Genomic DNA, 14,216 nt, shown 5'->3' on the forward strand with positions numbered 1-14,216 from the left:
CCATCAGCGATAAAGACCTGTCCTGTACGATGCAGTCACACCATCAGCGATAAAGACCTATCCTGTACGATGCAGTCACACCATCAGCGATAAAGACCTATCCTGTACGATGCAGTCACACCATCAGCGATAAAGACCTGTCCTGTACGATGCGGTCACACCATCAGCGATAAAGACCTGTCCTGTACGATGCGGTCACACCATCAGCGATAAAGACCTGTATGGTACGATGTGGTCACACCATCAGCGATAAAGACCTGTATGGTACGATGTGGTCACACCATCAGCGATAAAGACCTGTCCTGTACGATGCGGTCACACCATCAGCGATAAAGACCTGTCCTGTACGATGCAGTCACACCATCAGCGATAAAGACCTATCCTGTACGATGTGGTCACACCATCAGCGATAAAGACCTGTCCTGTACGATGCAGTCACACCATCAGCGATAAAGACCTGTCCTGTACGATGTGGTCACACCATCAGCGATAAAGACCTGTCCTGTACGATGCAGTCACACCATCAGCGATAAAGACCTGTCCTGTACGATGTGGTCACACCATCAGCGATAAAGACCTGTCCTGTACGATGCAGTCACACCATCAGCGATAAAGACCTGTCCTGTACGATGTGGTCACACCATCAGCGATAAAGACCTGTCCTGTACGATGCAGTCACACCATCAGCGATAAAGACCTATCCTGTACGATGCAGTCACACCATCAGCGATAAAGACCTGTCCTGTACGATGCAGTCACACCATCAGCGATAAAGACCTGTCCTGTACGATGCGGTCACACCATCAGCGATAACAAGAGACAAAGGGACTGGCAGTCATTAATTTCCAATGGCAGCTGGGGCTATTAGTGACATGGTCTGGTGACAATATATCTGCGACTTGGCAACAAACAAAGTTGAGAAATGTTGAACTATGCAATTATTCTATGTCATGCGCATACAGTTGACGGAAATAGGCCAGGAAAGGTCACTTAATCCACGGGACCAATCAACTTATCAGCCAACATGAAAATACTTTGACAACTAGGACTAGTAAAATGGACTCTCCTATACTGCACACAAGCCGCAAATAACAAACGTTTAAACTAGTCGTTGTAAATATGAAATTAATCAAATCAATAGAAACTGCGTGGCCTATTTCTATAGCCTAAAATGTTCTCTGAAACAATGTTGTTATTGTTGTTACATTGTGCAGTACTATATAGGTCAGGGGTCTTCAACGTTTTTCAGGCCAAGGACCCCTTTAGCAGAGAGAGATGAAGCAGGGACCCCTTAGCAGAGAGAGATGAAGCAGAGACCCCTTTGCAAAGAGAGATGAAGCAGGGACCCCTTAGCAGAGAGAGATGAAGCAGGGACCCCTTAGCAGAGAGAGATGAAGCAGAGACCCCTTTGCAGAGAGAGATGAAGCAGGGACCCTTTAGCAGAGAGAGATGAAGCAGAGACCCCTTTGTAGAGAGAGATGAAGCAGGGACCCTTTAGCAGAGAGAGATGAAGCAGGGACCTCTTAGCAGAGAGAGAGATGAAGCAGGGACCTCTTAGCAGAGAGAGAGAGATGAAGCAGGGACCCCTTAGCAGAGAGAGATGAAGCAGGGACCCCTTAGCAGAGAGAGATGAAGCAGTGACCCCTTAGCAGAGAGAGATGAAGCAGGGACCCCTTAGCAGAGAGAGATGAAGCAGGGACCCCTTAGCAGAGAGAGATGAAGCAGGGACCCCTTAGCAGAGAGAGATGAAGCAGGGACCCCTTAGCAGAGAGAGATGAAGCAGGGACCCCTTAGCAGAGAGAGAGATGAAGCAGGGACCCCTTAGCACAGAGAGATGAAGCAGGGACCCCACTAGATATTGTAAAAAATCGTGTTGTAGGTTCGACTTTTCATAGATGGCTTCATAGACTTGTTTGACAGCACTATCATCAGCAATTTGTTTTCGTGTTTGTTTACACACAATACACAGTACAGGTGAAATAAATACAGTAGATCGCTTCCCAACAAGCTGCAACTGCTCTTCAGAACTCAACTCAACCCAGGAATAAGCAACAGTGACACAGCGACTTGGCGATACATATAGCACTGATAGCAGCAGAGTCGCTGTCTTGAGTGAGTGCAGCCAGGGACGTGCACACATAGACATCAAAGGGGGCTTCAGCACCTGCCCTTTTACTCGTCTGTAAAACAACTGCCCTCTCCAGACCCCGAATGCAGCATTTGCTACATGGTGAAAGAAATGCACATGCCCCTCCTTTCCATGCCATGCCGGAAGGCAGCATTCAGGTCTCCTGAACTTGAACGCAGCATTTTGCGTTGAACCAATTTGTTTAGAAATCCATGTCGTACACAACCGCATCTCCACTAGCTAATGAGTGCTGGGTTGCGCCCCGAAAATAGCTGATCTAGCCAGCAGTGGCTCAGGGGTGGTCGGCGGTGGCTCAGGGGTAAAGTGGCTGGATGCAGGTAACCGCAAGGTTGCCAGAACCCAGGCTCCCCCAGAGTAAGTGTCGAAGTGTCCTTGAGCAAGACTCCTAATTGTGTGTGAATGTAATGCACAATTTATGTGCTATATAAATGCACCATTTACAATTTGCTACAAGTTTTGAGCTTGTAGCCACATTTTCACAAATTTTGTCCACGTTTTTTGCACCGAGTGCCGCGCTATGAGCTTGTACTGTATGTAGATCTGCTATTTTTCAATAGCTAACATAATACTTAAAACACCAAAAGGGGATTGAACCTTCAAACGCCTGATAACAAGCATACTCATCTAACCTGCCCCCAATTATCAATCTTATCTGATTATTTGGGCAAAAAGTAAGTAATACAGTTGGGATAACAACTGCAGTTATACTCATTGACACATTTATGAAAAAGACTCAAAACTAATATTGTATTGTATGACCAACAATGCATATTATACAAAGTATTGTGACTGAGTGCAATGCATAGTATAAATAGTGGATCAGCCTACTTACTACTGATTAATCAACAGTAAACCTCTACATTGTCTGCCACAGCAAAATTCCACACTGGTTTCTGACTGATCCTAAAATCAATACATAAGCCATGACATGCATACAGTGAAGGGCATGGCATTATTGACTTATATAATCAGCAAGAGAATTCTGATGTAAAAAAAAAAAATGGAAATATACCCGAGAGAGTTTTCAACTGCAATTCCAGTTTCTGGATTTGTAGTTTTGCATTTGATCACATTTACATTACATTACATTGCACTTCCAAAAATAAACGTTGTACATTAATGTGTCTGAGATGCAAAACCATAAACTATAGTAGAATGCAGACAGATCACATCAAAGTCAAAGATCAAGGATGTATGGTATGGTAAATCCAACTGATTATCCAGCAACTAAACCCTATATAGTTGACTGGGGGTCACCAGGGCTCTATTAGTAGATCCACTAGCAATTCCCCAGAAAATTGCCGATCCACACCAGCTCACAATTCGTCACACGGAGCTTGTCGATCAGCTATTTTCTTCGCCGACTGTTCACCCCAGAACAGGGGCGCTGTGAAGAGGGAACATAACAAAGGATGTGGGAGTGAGGCATCTGATGCTACAATATGTGATTACGGACGGTTCCCTATCACAAATGGATGCAGTCTTGTTCCTTAGCAACATTCACAGCAATTCTCCACAGTACGGATTCTTTTCATGCCACCCACCACAGGCTCTTTTGTACAATGCTCTTTTTTTATACAGTTTAAATAATAATGTGGATTTACTGGAGTACAACATCACCACGAAAACTCGCACTGTCTAAAACATGACGACTTGTTCAAAGTAAAACTAAAGCTTTTATCTTGGGTGTTGGGTCGGGTAGGGTAGACCAGTGTTTCCCAAAGTGGGGCCCGGGGACCCCTATGGGGTCCTTGAGGGAGTGTTAGGGGGTCCCCAGCTAAATGATAGTTTGGAACCAAATGGGCCCTTGTGAGTCTGTAACTCAGTTACATTTTACAATATAAATTGGGGTCCCAGAGATAGAAATGCCATTAAATGGGGGTCCATAGCCTAATGCATGTCAAACTGGGAACCAGTGGGGTAGACTGTTTGTAAAGATGTGAGACTGCAAGGGCAGGTTGATTCGGACAGAATATCACCTGTGACCTCGCAGCCTTCTCCTCCACCTACCAACTTCCTTTCATTCTTTGTCTCTCCCACACACACACACAGGCCTGTGGTTGTGATATCTAACAGACAACATGACGCTTAGATGGTTTAAAAACCAACACAATAGTGAATACCCCCACCCCCACCCCCACCCCCCCCCCCCCAACAAAAGAAATGAAAAGAAAAAAAAACGTACAACTTCCGTACCGTTTCCTGGATAACATAGGCCTACCAGATCAAAACCTTAAAGGAGGGATGTGCCCAAAACACAGTCTTCCTCTTCTGGCACCATCTATGTCAACAGAAGCCACAGCTCATCATCCTGGTACCCCACCTAAGCTTGTTGGAGTCTCTTTGAAACTCTCGTCTACGCCAACCAAAGATATCTCATTTAGCAAAGCCGTCTTTACTCCACCTCTCTGGCACACCACACCACACCCTCCCTCCCTCCATCCTTTTTAAATGTATACTTTTTTAGCCGACAACAGACACACCGCCAGACTCTTCCTGTCTGGCGCTCGCGTCTGTGTCATTATGGTCGCCGTGACAACAGATGAGTCACGGTGGTGCCGTGTGTGTGTGCAGGCGCCTCACTTCCTGTGAGGGAATCTTACGAAAAAAGTGAGTGAACGATCCGACTGTCCTAACATGGAAGAATCTCTCCCTAAAGACTTAAGAGGCTGATTCATGCTTTGCTGAACAGGATCAGATCGCTCTGTCTGGAATAGTTCAGCCCAGACTGCTGGAAGGAATTTGTGGCTTTTACATTACCGATTCAAAAGAGTTCACGCTGATCTGTGTAGACTTGAGACACCTCCTAAAATGACTCAACGTGTGTGTGTGTGTGTGTGTGTGTGTGTGTGTGTGTGTGTGTGTGTGTGTGTGTGTGTGTGTGTGTGTGTGTGTGTGTGTGTGTGTGTGTGTGTGTGTGTGTGTGTGTGTGTGTGTGTGTGTGTGCATGTGTGCATGCATGCATGCGTGCTCGCACACATTTCATGTACCGGTATGTGATTTGACAGTATGTGATTGGGTTTGAATAAATAGATAGTAACGCATAACTACTATTATACACTTTAAGTACACTGCTCCAGACATCCATGGACACACACACACACACACACACACACACACACACAGCCATAATCACACTGCACTACATTAGACCACAGTACAGTTTACTCACGTCGGTTTTTCTAAACTTGGCTTTGAGGCTCTTCATGTTCAGTCTGGTCCATACAGTTTGTCTCACTCTCTCAGAAAGGCCTGGGGGGGGAAATGAAATGCTGGTTAAAACCCCAAACTGCAGTCAAGTCAGCATCAGTGTTGATTTCGTCAACTAATACTATCGACTACCTTTTTTCACTGAAGAAAACTGAATAGAAATGAAATGAAAACTAAGCTGTGATGACTAAGACTAAATATATTGACAATTTCGTCAACAAATGAAAACTAGACAAAAATGTTAGGAAGTGACTAGTGGACAAGGTCCAGTATAAGTAATTTTACACTTGGTTGCATGCTGAAAATAGCAGATCTACAAGCTCGCAACGCGTTGTGAGCTTGTAGTGTAAAATCAGTCATTAGGACGGCCAAAATATCTTGTACAGTAGTTCAGATTCTTTTTACCGGGAGCCCAATGGCTGATGTTCCATATAGCCTTAGAGTAAAGCCATGTTCAAGGTAAAGCGCAGGCACAGGTGTTCATGTAACTGAGAGTGATAAAATGGTCCATTCTACTGTGTGTGGGAGGTTTCTTTTTTCCTTTCACCACTTGAATCCTAGAGACTGTCGAACTGATTTCATTCTGCAGCATGCGAGTACTGTAAGTCATCTGGCCCACATTCACCATTGTGATAACTGCTTTAGGGAGTGTTGCGGGCAACATCTGGATTCATATATTACTTTGATGTTCCATTATAGAATCACAACAAGGCACAGGTGTGCCTCGTGTAGCTTTTGACAGGTTATAATAAGTCCGAGTCAGCAAACCAGACTATGCCCGGAACTCACAAAGGAGTGTCCTTCTTCACGTGCTTTGATTTACTTTCATTCAAATCAGGCACGGTCAAACGGACGTGTTTCGGCCAAAGCCTTCCTTGATGTGATTGATCACGCAGAGGAAGGCTTTGGGCCGTGCCTGATTTGCCTGTGCCTGACTGGAATAAAAGTAACTACTCACTTCCACTCAGCATTCACTTCCATGAGTGCTGGTGGTCTTTTGCTGGTCTTGAACTTTTCTGAACCTTCTAAATGAATTACTTGTTGAGCTGTGACTGAGTTATGCTCGCATTTCTTTTCTTCTATAATAATTCCGCCTGGACAAAAGAAAAGGCATAATCCTTTATCATGACCCAGGTGAAACCCAGGTCACCCAGAAGAGCATCCACGTATTTCCATGTGATTTAACCCATTAAAAACAGGAAAGCTAGCCCCTCCTATAAACGGCTATAGTGTTGTTTGAACAAACATTGAGGCTAAAAAACATAAATGCCAAATACAAAGAAAAACAACAACAAAAAAGTGTTGTACCCTGCCGTTTTTTTTTTCTTCTTTGTTTCTTATTCTTATTCTTGTTTCTTATTCCAAAGAATTGTGTTTGTTGTCATGATTTGCCACGATTGGCTTTGTCTGAGGGCTTACTGGTCTTTAAATAAATACTTTTTGAAATGTCTATGGGAAAAATGCATGGGGAATTCTCTTCTGGGTCCCTCATCATTCTGAAAGCGGGTGCAGGGACTGCGATGGTGGGTCCCTGGTCGTTTTGAAAGCGGTTGCAGGGACTCTATAAAGGTTAGGTTCAACAGTTTAAGCACAGTTCACTTAGGTTACGTCTAGGAATACCAGCAGCCTGAGCAGTTCCGCCGGCTGTACGCCCGGCCCGGGGCGACTCCACTGTGATTTGAGGGCGAGTTCGTTGGTATTCGTAGAATCAGCCTCGGGTCTTAATGGGATGTTAAATCATGTCTCCTCACTTATGCTAGGAACTGTGTCAACGGGAGGAGTAATCATTTTGGTCAGAATGCTATACTGACTTTTATGTCACTACTATATTTAGTATATATATATAACCCCTTTTGGTGTTTTACGCATTATGTTATACTTTAGCTATTGAAAAATAGCGTGGCACTTGGTGCCACGCTATGAAAAATCGTGAAAATGCAATTCTCTTTTTTTTTTAATTATTATTATGGGCCTCAGAATAACTCCTATGCTTGGTTGACTGGAAGCAAAAACCCCACTGACTCTCAAAGGGCTGTAACTAAACCCCGGAGCAAGTATTCTCCAAAATAGATCAGCATCGGCATCTCCTGGTAAAGGTTCTGTAGCCTGACACAAGTCTGTAAAAGCCCAGTTCACTGCAGCAGTGATTCTCAGCCTGTTTTTCATTTCAGAGACCCTGACTAATATGATATGCATTACTATAGCATTATAGGCCACAGATAACCATTTGATACGATGTGCGGGTACGGGTATAGGACCCCAATCCTCAACAATATCTCAACCCCAGATTTGGCACAAACATGGGGTCAAAAAGGAGTTACACTTTTTAATGTTGTTTGGAAGGCCAAACAACATTAAAAAGTGTAACTCCTTAGTACCCTCCTTCAAAACCGCCATAAAAGAACACCTGTCTGCAATTCCCCCCCACCCCCACATTTAGTACATAAATATGTTCATTGCTACTATTGTTGATGATGTCTTCCTGTATATTATTTATTGTATGTCTTTAATTGAATTCAATACACAGGACCACAATGGCCTGAAAAAAAATGGAAACTGTTTTCCAACTGTATTCAATCAATCCTTCACTGTAAAATCCTCCACTTTTACTTACTCTGAGCATGTGGGCTATAAATGGAAGCAATAAATGGACCCATATTAAGGGTCCATTTGGTTAAATTGTGTACGCTCTCTGAGAATAGATCAGTATGGGTCCCGAACCCTAAAATCCTTTAGCAGGGGATCCCCCTTAAAGACCCCTCCCTGTGGTCCCCACGACCCACGTTGAACGGAAACAGAACGGTTATTAGTTTAAAAAAAAAAGAATATGTTACCAACACTGAAACCCACTTTCTATAAGAGAGCACAGCATTGTTGAATAACAATAACAGAAAACGTCTGTAAATCTTCAGTTACGCGTAACCATTAAGTGGTGAACAATAGGTTTATGTGGCGCTGGCGCATAGTCTATTCTATTATCCTCGGACCGGCGTTTTTGTCAGACACACAATACATCAGGCAGATTTGGAAACAAAACTGAGTGCCTTGGTTTGACACAAAAGTAGCATTAAATGCGCGCAACATGATGTATCCATGCATGTATCAACACGGATGCAGGAGCAGGATAGTGCCGAAAATAGCCGATCTACAAGCTCACAGTTAGCCTCGATGTGACGCGCCGTGAGCTTGTAGCTCGGCTATTGTCGGCACGCGACACCGTCGTACGGAATAATTAATATTACTATTATTACAATGAATCTAGACTCACTGTATGTAAACCAACATAGAGTAGGTTAGCTATGGCCACACACACCGGGCAAAGGAACACATAGCCTACTTACCCTACAAAAGTTGCAGTCGCTGGAGGACTCGACAGGACAGGAGACACTGAGCGAGAGAGACAGAGAGAGGGAAAGATTGATTCGGAAGAACCAATTGTCCTTAACACCATTAAGCCGGTGAAACAACAACTAACATTAGCCTGACTGACTGCATGGGAAATCCTGCGTGGAGTGGAGTGGAGGAGTAGAGTAGAAGAGAGCCGAAACAGGGGAAACAAAATGCATAAAGGAGAACAAAACAGTGCGCCTTGGCGGCGGCTGGCTGGCTGGCTGTACACACTGGTGGTCTGAGTGCTGAGTGAGGCGGCCTGAATACATTAAAAAGTTGAGCTATTCAAGAAGAGAGGAGAAGAGGAGCCCCCTCTTTAGCTCGGGACTCAGTCAGGACGGGACGGGACGAGGAGCTCTTTCTCTCAACGAGCATTGTTGTTACCCGGTTTAGGATGGATGACGTCACTCTTCCAATGCTCCCGTGACCGCGAGCTTTCTCCTCTTGCGCGCGCCCCGCGTGCGTGTGTGTGTGTGTGTGTGTGTGTGTGTGTCTGTGTCATTCGTGTTCAGATTAAAAGGGTAGGCTATTCCCCTCAAGCAGTGGTTCACAAACTTTATTTATTTCAACTCAGAGAATATAGCCTACAAATGGAACCAAATGGACCGGTTTAAAGGTCCATTTTAGCTCCATGTGATGTTTGTAGAGTTACAGACGTGTACATAGAGGGTTACAGACCTGTAGGCTACTGTAAGGAATCTAGTCTCAAAGGAACCCAGAATGTCCCTTGTCAGACGGTGACCTCATATTGCCATAAAGTGTCTTTAGCATGAGTTTTATTTAATAGAATAGACATACCTCTTTCTTGTTGCCAGAAGAGGAGAAGAGAAGAGAAGAGAAGAGAAGAGAAGAGAAGAGAAGAGAAGAGAAGAGAAGAGAAGAGAAGAGAAGAGAAGAGACTAGAAAAAGTGCCCTTCCGGGCACAGGTCTCCACCAGGTTATCCACAGATCCGTGCAGTTAGAGGTAAAAACACTTTTTGGCCAGTTATAGCGCCACCTTGAGGCTGAGTTGAAATTGTTCATGTGGCATTTCGTCCTCGGCCTAGTGGGAATGTGGGTGCACAATTTCACGGAAATCACGCGATGTGTTCATGATTTGCAGCATTTTGTTTGAAACTGAGCACTCCTGTGAACTTTGGAAGCCAATCTTAACCAATCAGGATGGAGTCTGATAAATCTGAAAGACCCGTTTCGTTGAATGGCTCTAGAGAGACTGTGTACCAATTTGCGTGATGTTTGGACAAAATCTGTAGGTGTACTGTGCAAAAACTTGTTTTGCACAAAGCGGCCTCCTGGTGGCGCTATAACAGGCCGTTCTGGAAGGTTTGGGGCAGAGGTTCATGGTTGGCATCCAGGGAGTGTGTGTGCAAAATATGGCATCGACCGGGTTAACGGTGGCCGAGATTAGCTGTTCACGGACACACGGACACACGGACGGACGGACGGACGGACACGCGGACGGACGGAGTGCAAAACATACTCTCCCCACATGCCTTCGGCCTGGTGGAGACAAAGAGCTCCAGACAGTGAACTTCTGCCCATCCAAGCAAGGCAAGGAAACAAAAGCCTATAGTCTCGTCTCCAGGATTTAGTGTGCAATAATAAGGCAAGTTATGTTGAAACTGCATGTGTCACAACAACACATCATAGTGAAGCGTGTTGCAGGTGAGAACATGTCTGGGGCCTGGGCTGCAGTCTGCTCAGGGTGTAATGCTGTAACACATATATCGTATATCTAATCCATTTATCTAGTATAGGCTATAAGCCTATCCAAAAGGGTCCCCAAATGACAGTATAGTGACAATTTAATACCTTAAAAAAGACCATTACTACATAAAAAATGAAACATTGGCCAAATTGTCAAAAAAAAATAAGAAATATCTACCTATCTATCTATCTATCTATCTATCTATAGTGTATCCAAATATCTAGCGACATCTATACTGGAGAACTGAGTCAAGTTCCTACATGGGACTCTTGGCATATATTTTCTAATGTGGCATGGGGGTCCGCGGGCTAATGCGTGTCGATTTGGGGGTCCTTGACATGAAAACGTTTGGGAACCACATGGTCTACAAACATGTATTGCATAACCGGAAGGACATGGGACCCCACCGGGCATTTCCCTAGTATCCATTTTCCACAAATCCCTGAATGAGTGCACAGTACATGCATATCTGTCCTTCGCCACACATCATGTTTGAGTTCCACACGGATCCATACTGGCCTCCAAATAGGGTCGGGTCGGGTGATCAGATACTAACTACGCTCACCAAAGGTATTAAGGTAGTCTGCCAAACATGGCTAAATCACAGGTGACATCATCAGATTTCTTCATGAAGCGTGTAGAGTAGTAGATTGTGGAGTATAAAACATCTGGTCTGTCGCTCTGTCAAAATGGATTCTATGACTCGGGCGTGGGAAGCAGAGCGAATGCTAAGATGATGGACAGTATAATGGATCCCATGCGGGGCTTTGGGGTGAGCACCACGCACTACCTGCAGACTAACTACAAGGACGGCTTCTTCCTCTGGGTGTCATGGGCGTCGGACCGCCGAAATACCTTCTTTATATTATTCCCCCTTTTGTTCCAACTGTGCTCGTCGGAGGGCGTCAAGCTAATCTGGGTGGCCGTGATCGGTGACTGGCTCAACTTGGTATTCAAATGGATTTTATTTGAGGCGAGACCTTACTGGTGGGTTCACGAGACGCAATACTATGCCAACAACACCGTTGCTCCTCATATTGAGCAGTACCCTGTGACGTGTGAGACTGGACCAGGCAGCCCGTCCGGCCACGCTATGGGAACTGCGAGTGTCTATTACACTATAGTGACCTCCATCCTGGCCATTATGACTGACGAGAAACACAGTAGCGAAAGATCCACGGGCCAGAGCCGGTATCTGAAGACCATTCTGTGGACGGCGTTCTGGGGTGTCCAGGCATGCATCTGTCTTTCCAGGGTCTTTATCGCAGCTCACTTCCCCCACCAGGTCATACTTGGAGTCATCATGGGTATGATGGTGGCAGAGGCATTTAATAGGATCCAGTGGATTCACGGTGCCAGCGTGAAGACTTACCTCTACGTCACCCTCTTCTTGACCGCCGCCGTCGTCGGCTCCTACCTGCTGTTCAGGGAACTCGGCGTGGACCTGCTGTCGACGGCGGAGAAGGCCCGGAGGTGGTGCGCGAGGGCCGAGTGGGTCCACGCGAACGCCTGCCCCTTCGCCATCCTGACGCGCAGCACGGGGACCCTGTTTGGCCTGGGCTTGGGCCTGCACTCCCCACTCTACACCGGGTCCGAGCGCAGCAGTGGCCTCGTCAAGGCCCTGTGTGTCATCACCTCCATGGGCCTGCTGCACCTGATCGACTCCTTCGAGGTACCCGTGCACAACGCCGGCCTCTTCTACCTGCTGTACTTTTGCAAGAGTGCCGCTGTGCCTCTGGCCACCGTCAGCATCATCCCATACTGTGTCTACAGCTTTGTTCTATCATGCACAGTATATGTTGTGCTTATTTTTCATACTTTCAGGTACTTCCTTGGCCGGTAGGCCAACCCACTTTCAATGATTGTGTATATAATATATTTTTGATGTAAATTTGAAAATTATTTAATTTGAAAAACAATAGAAGTGAATGGCAGTCAGCTCAGACACCCTGCATGGCCAAATTTGGAGTTGTGACACAACACTATCATTTGTGAATTTAATATGATCTCAGCCCAGACACCTACCTCATGGTTTGAATTTCTTTATACTGTAATTTGGTTTCGCATCCTGGAGGATGCGAGCAACACCATGGGCCCAGGCTCTAAACTTTAATTGATAAACTTTAATGGGTGGCCAGAGCTCTGGCTCAGTCGGTAATGTGATGGCCTGTGAGTCCGAAGGTCAAGGCGTCTATGGACTTTTAATGTTTGTTTAGGGCACTAAATGGTGACGTGAGATGTCAAGTGGCCAATATAAATACACAGTATACACCTTGTTTCATGTCTCGTAACGTACAGTATATGGAGACAGTGAATCTGCAATCATGTGCCAGCCACAAGTGGGTGCCCCTCACTTCACACAAGTGTGATATTTGAGTGCGCAAGCAAGCCCCTCTAATGCACGGTTTACCGGAATTACATCATGTGGCAGCCAAGTCTGTGGACTTTTAATGTTTGTTTAGAGCCCTTTGAACAGAAAAATGTTTGCCAGCCAAGTCTATGCACTTTAATATTTGTTTTAATGCACTAAATGATGCCACAAGACATAATATGGTTGATAAATACAACTCATGAGTAGTTTCGTTTCATGATATTAATTAACACTAGGCGTTCATGTCTCGTGGATGATGATGATGTCAGCCTTTCAGCAACACCACTAAAGCACGAGAAGGAAATCCACTTTTCAGACCGTATGACAGTGGAACTGATCGGGGACCACAGCATGAGCCCCTCACTTCACACGAGTGTGATTTTTCTTTGAACTATCCAATACCTATAGACTATAGTCCATGGTATAGTCCATATAATGGACTACTATAGACTAGTCCATGGACTATAGACTATAGTCCTATAGGCTAGCCATGGTTCACATGGCGCTCGTGATTATGACAGTCATGTTTCAGGGCTAGATCTCACCAGACCAGGAGATCACCCTGAAAGGGGGAGACTATAGACTATAGTCCATGGACTATAGTCTATAGTCCATGGACTACTATAGTCCATGGACTATAGACTATAGTCTATAATAGTCCTGGCTAGGCTAGCCATGGTTCACATGGCGCTTGTGATTATGACAGTCATGTTTCAGGGCTAGATCTCACCGGACCAGGGGATCACCCTGAAAGGGGGAGACCGAAGAGGTTGCCATTTGGGAAAGTCAAAGCCTGAAAATTATAGGAAATCGATCCACGTGAATGTCAGTGGAAAAATAACTTGGGAGGAGGGAGAGGCAGAAACATAGAAGTGGCAATAAGAGAGAAACAAGTTCAACACCGTCACCTTCAGGAAGCAGCGGTACGTCGTCACAGAGGAGAACATGGACATCTCAGATTCCAGCTGGGTCTCATCAGCAACAGAATGGCAATGGAAAGAGAATCGTTGGGGCTTGAAAAACGGAAAGGGGAAATTCATCAGCTGGATCCCATCAGGATGGATGCAGTGAAGTAGAGATTTAATGAGCTGCAGTTGTGATACAGAAAGGAGAAGTTAGGAGTTTGTTGTAAAGAAGGCTGTAAGAAATAGAGGGTTGGACGATAATCATAAGTAACCTTAGGCTAGATAGGGTATGAGTCGTATGACTGTGTGCGTGTGTGCATGCGTGCGTGCGTTTAAAAAAAGTGGGAGGCACCCACTACGTCAAAAACATGCTAGCCTATATTTTCATGTAGGCCTATTTAGCCATTAGGAATGACCCTTTCACTGCAGCCATAATAGAATGAAATAGCAGTTTGTGTATGACTCTGCCTTCATGGTATTATT

The 14,216-nt window shown here is 45.2% G+C and overlaps 2 protein-coding genes across 6 annotated transcripts in view; one reads left to right on the top strand and one right to left on the bottom strand.

Moving 5' to 3' along the window:
- Window positions 1-9,163, bottom strand: part of rai14 (retinoic acid induced 14) — a 71,127-nt gene extending 61,964 nt beyond the window's left edge. For 3 of the 5 annotated variants that reach the window (XM_083794112.1, XM_083794114.1, XM_083794111.1), the window contains exons 1-2: window positions 8,701-9,162; window positions 5,322-5,401 (exon numbers count right to left, since the gene is read on the bottom strand). In XM_083794112.1, the coding sequence (XP_083650238.1) occupies window positions 5,322-5,357 (36 nt within the window). In that variant the 5' untranslated portion in view covers window positions 5,358-5,401; window positions 8,701-9,162. Of the gene's footprint in view, window positions 1-5,321; window positions 5,402-8,700 lie in introns of all 5 variants that reach the window. The other 2 variants (XM_083794113.1, XM_083794115.1) reach the window with 2 other exon arrangements.
- Window positions 9,164-11,190: 2,027 nt separating this feature from the next.
- LOC310878849 (glucose-6-phosphatase catalytic subunit 1-like) lies at window positions 11,191-12,300 on the top strand (the record flags this gene model as incomplete). Its single annotated transcript, XM_083793264.1, has 1 exon — window positions 11,191-12,300. One exon carries the CDS (start codon window positions 11,191-11,193, stop codon window positions 12,298-12,300), a length of 1,110 nt encoding a protein of 369 aa, XP_083649390.1.
- Between the last annotated feature and the right edge of the window lie 1,916 nt (window positions 12,301-14,216).

Source organism: Protomyctophum parallelum (genome assembly GCF_964188405.1).
Source record: "Protomyctophum parallelum genome assembly, chromosome: 21".
In the NCBI taxonomy this organism is placed as follows: Eukaryota; Metazoa; Chordata; class Actinopteri; order Myctophiformes; family Myctophidae; genus Protomyctophum; species Protomyctophum parallelum.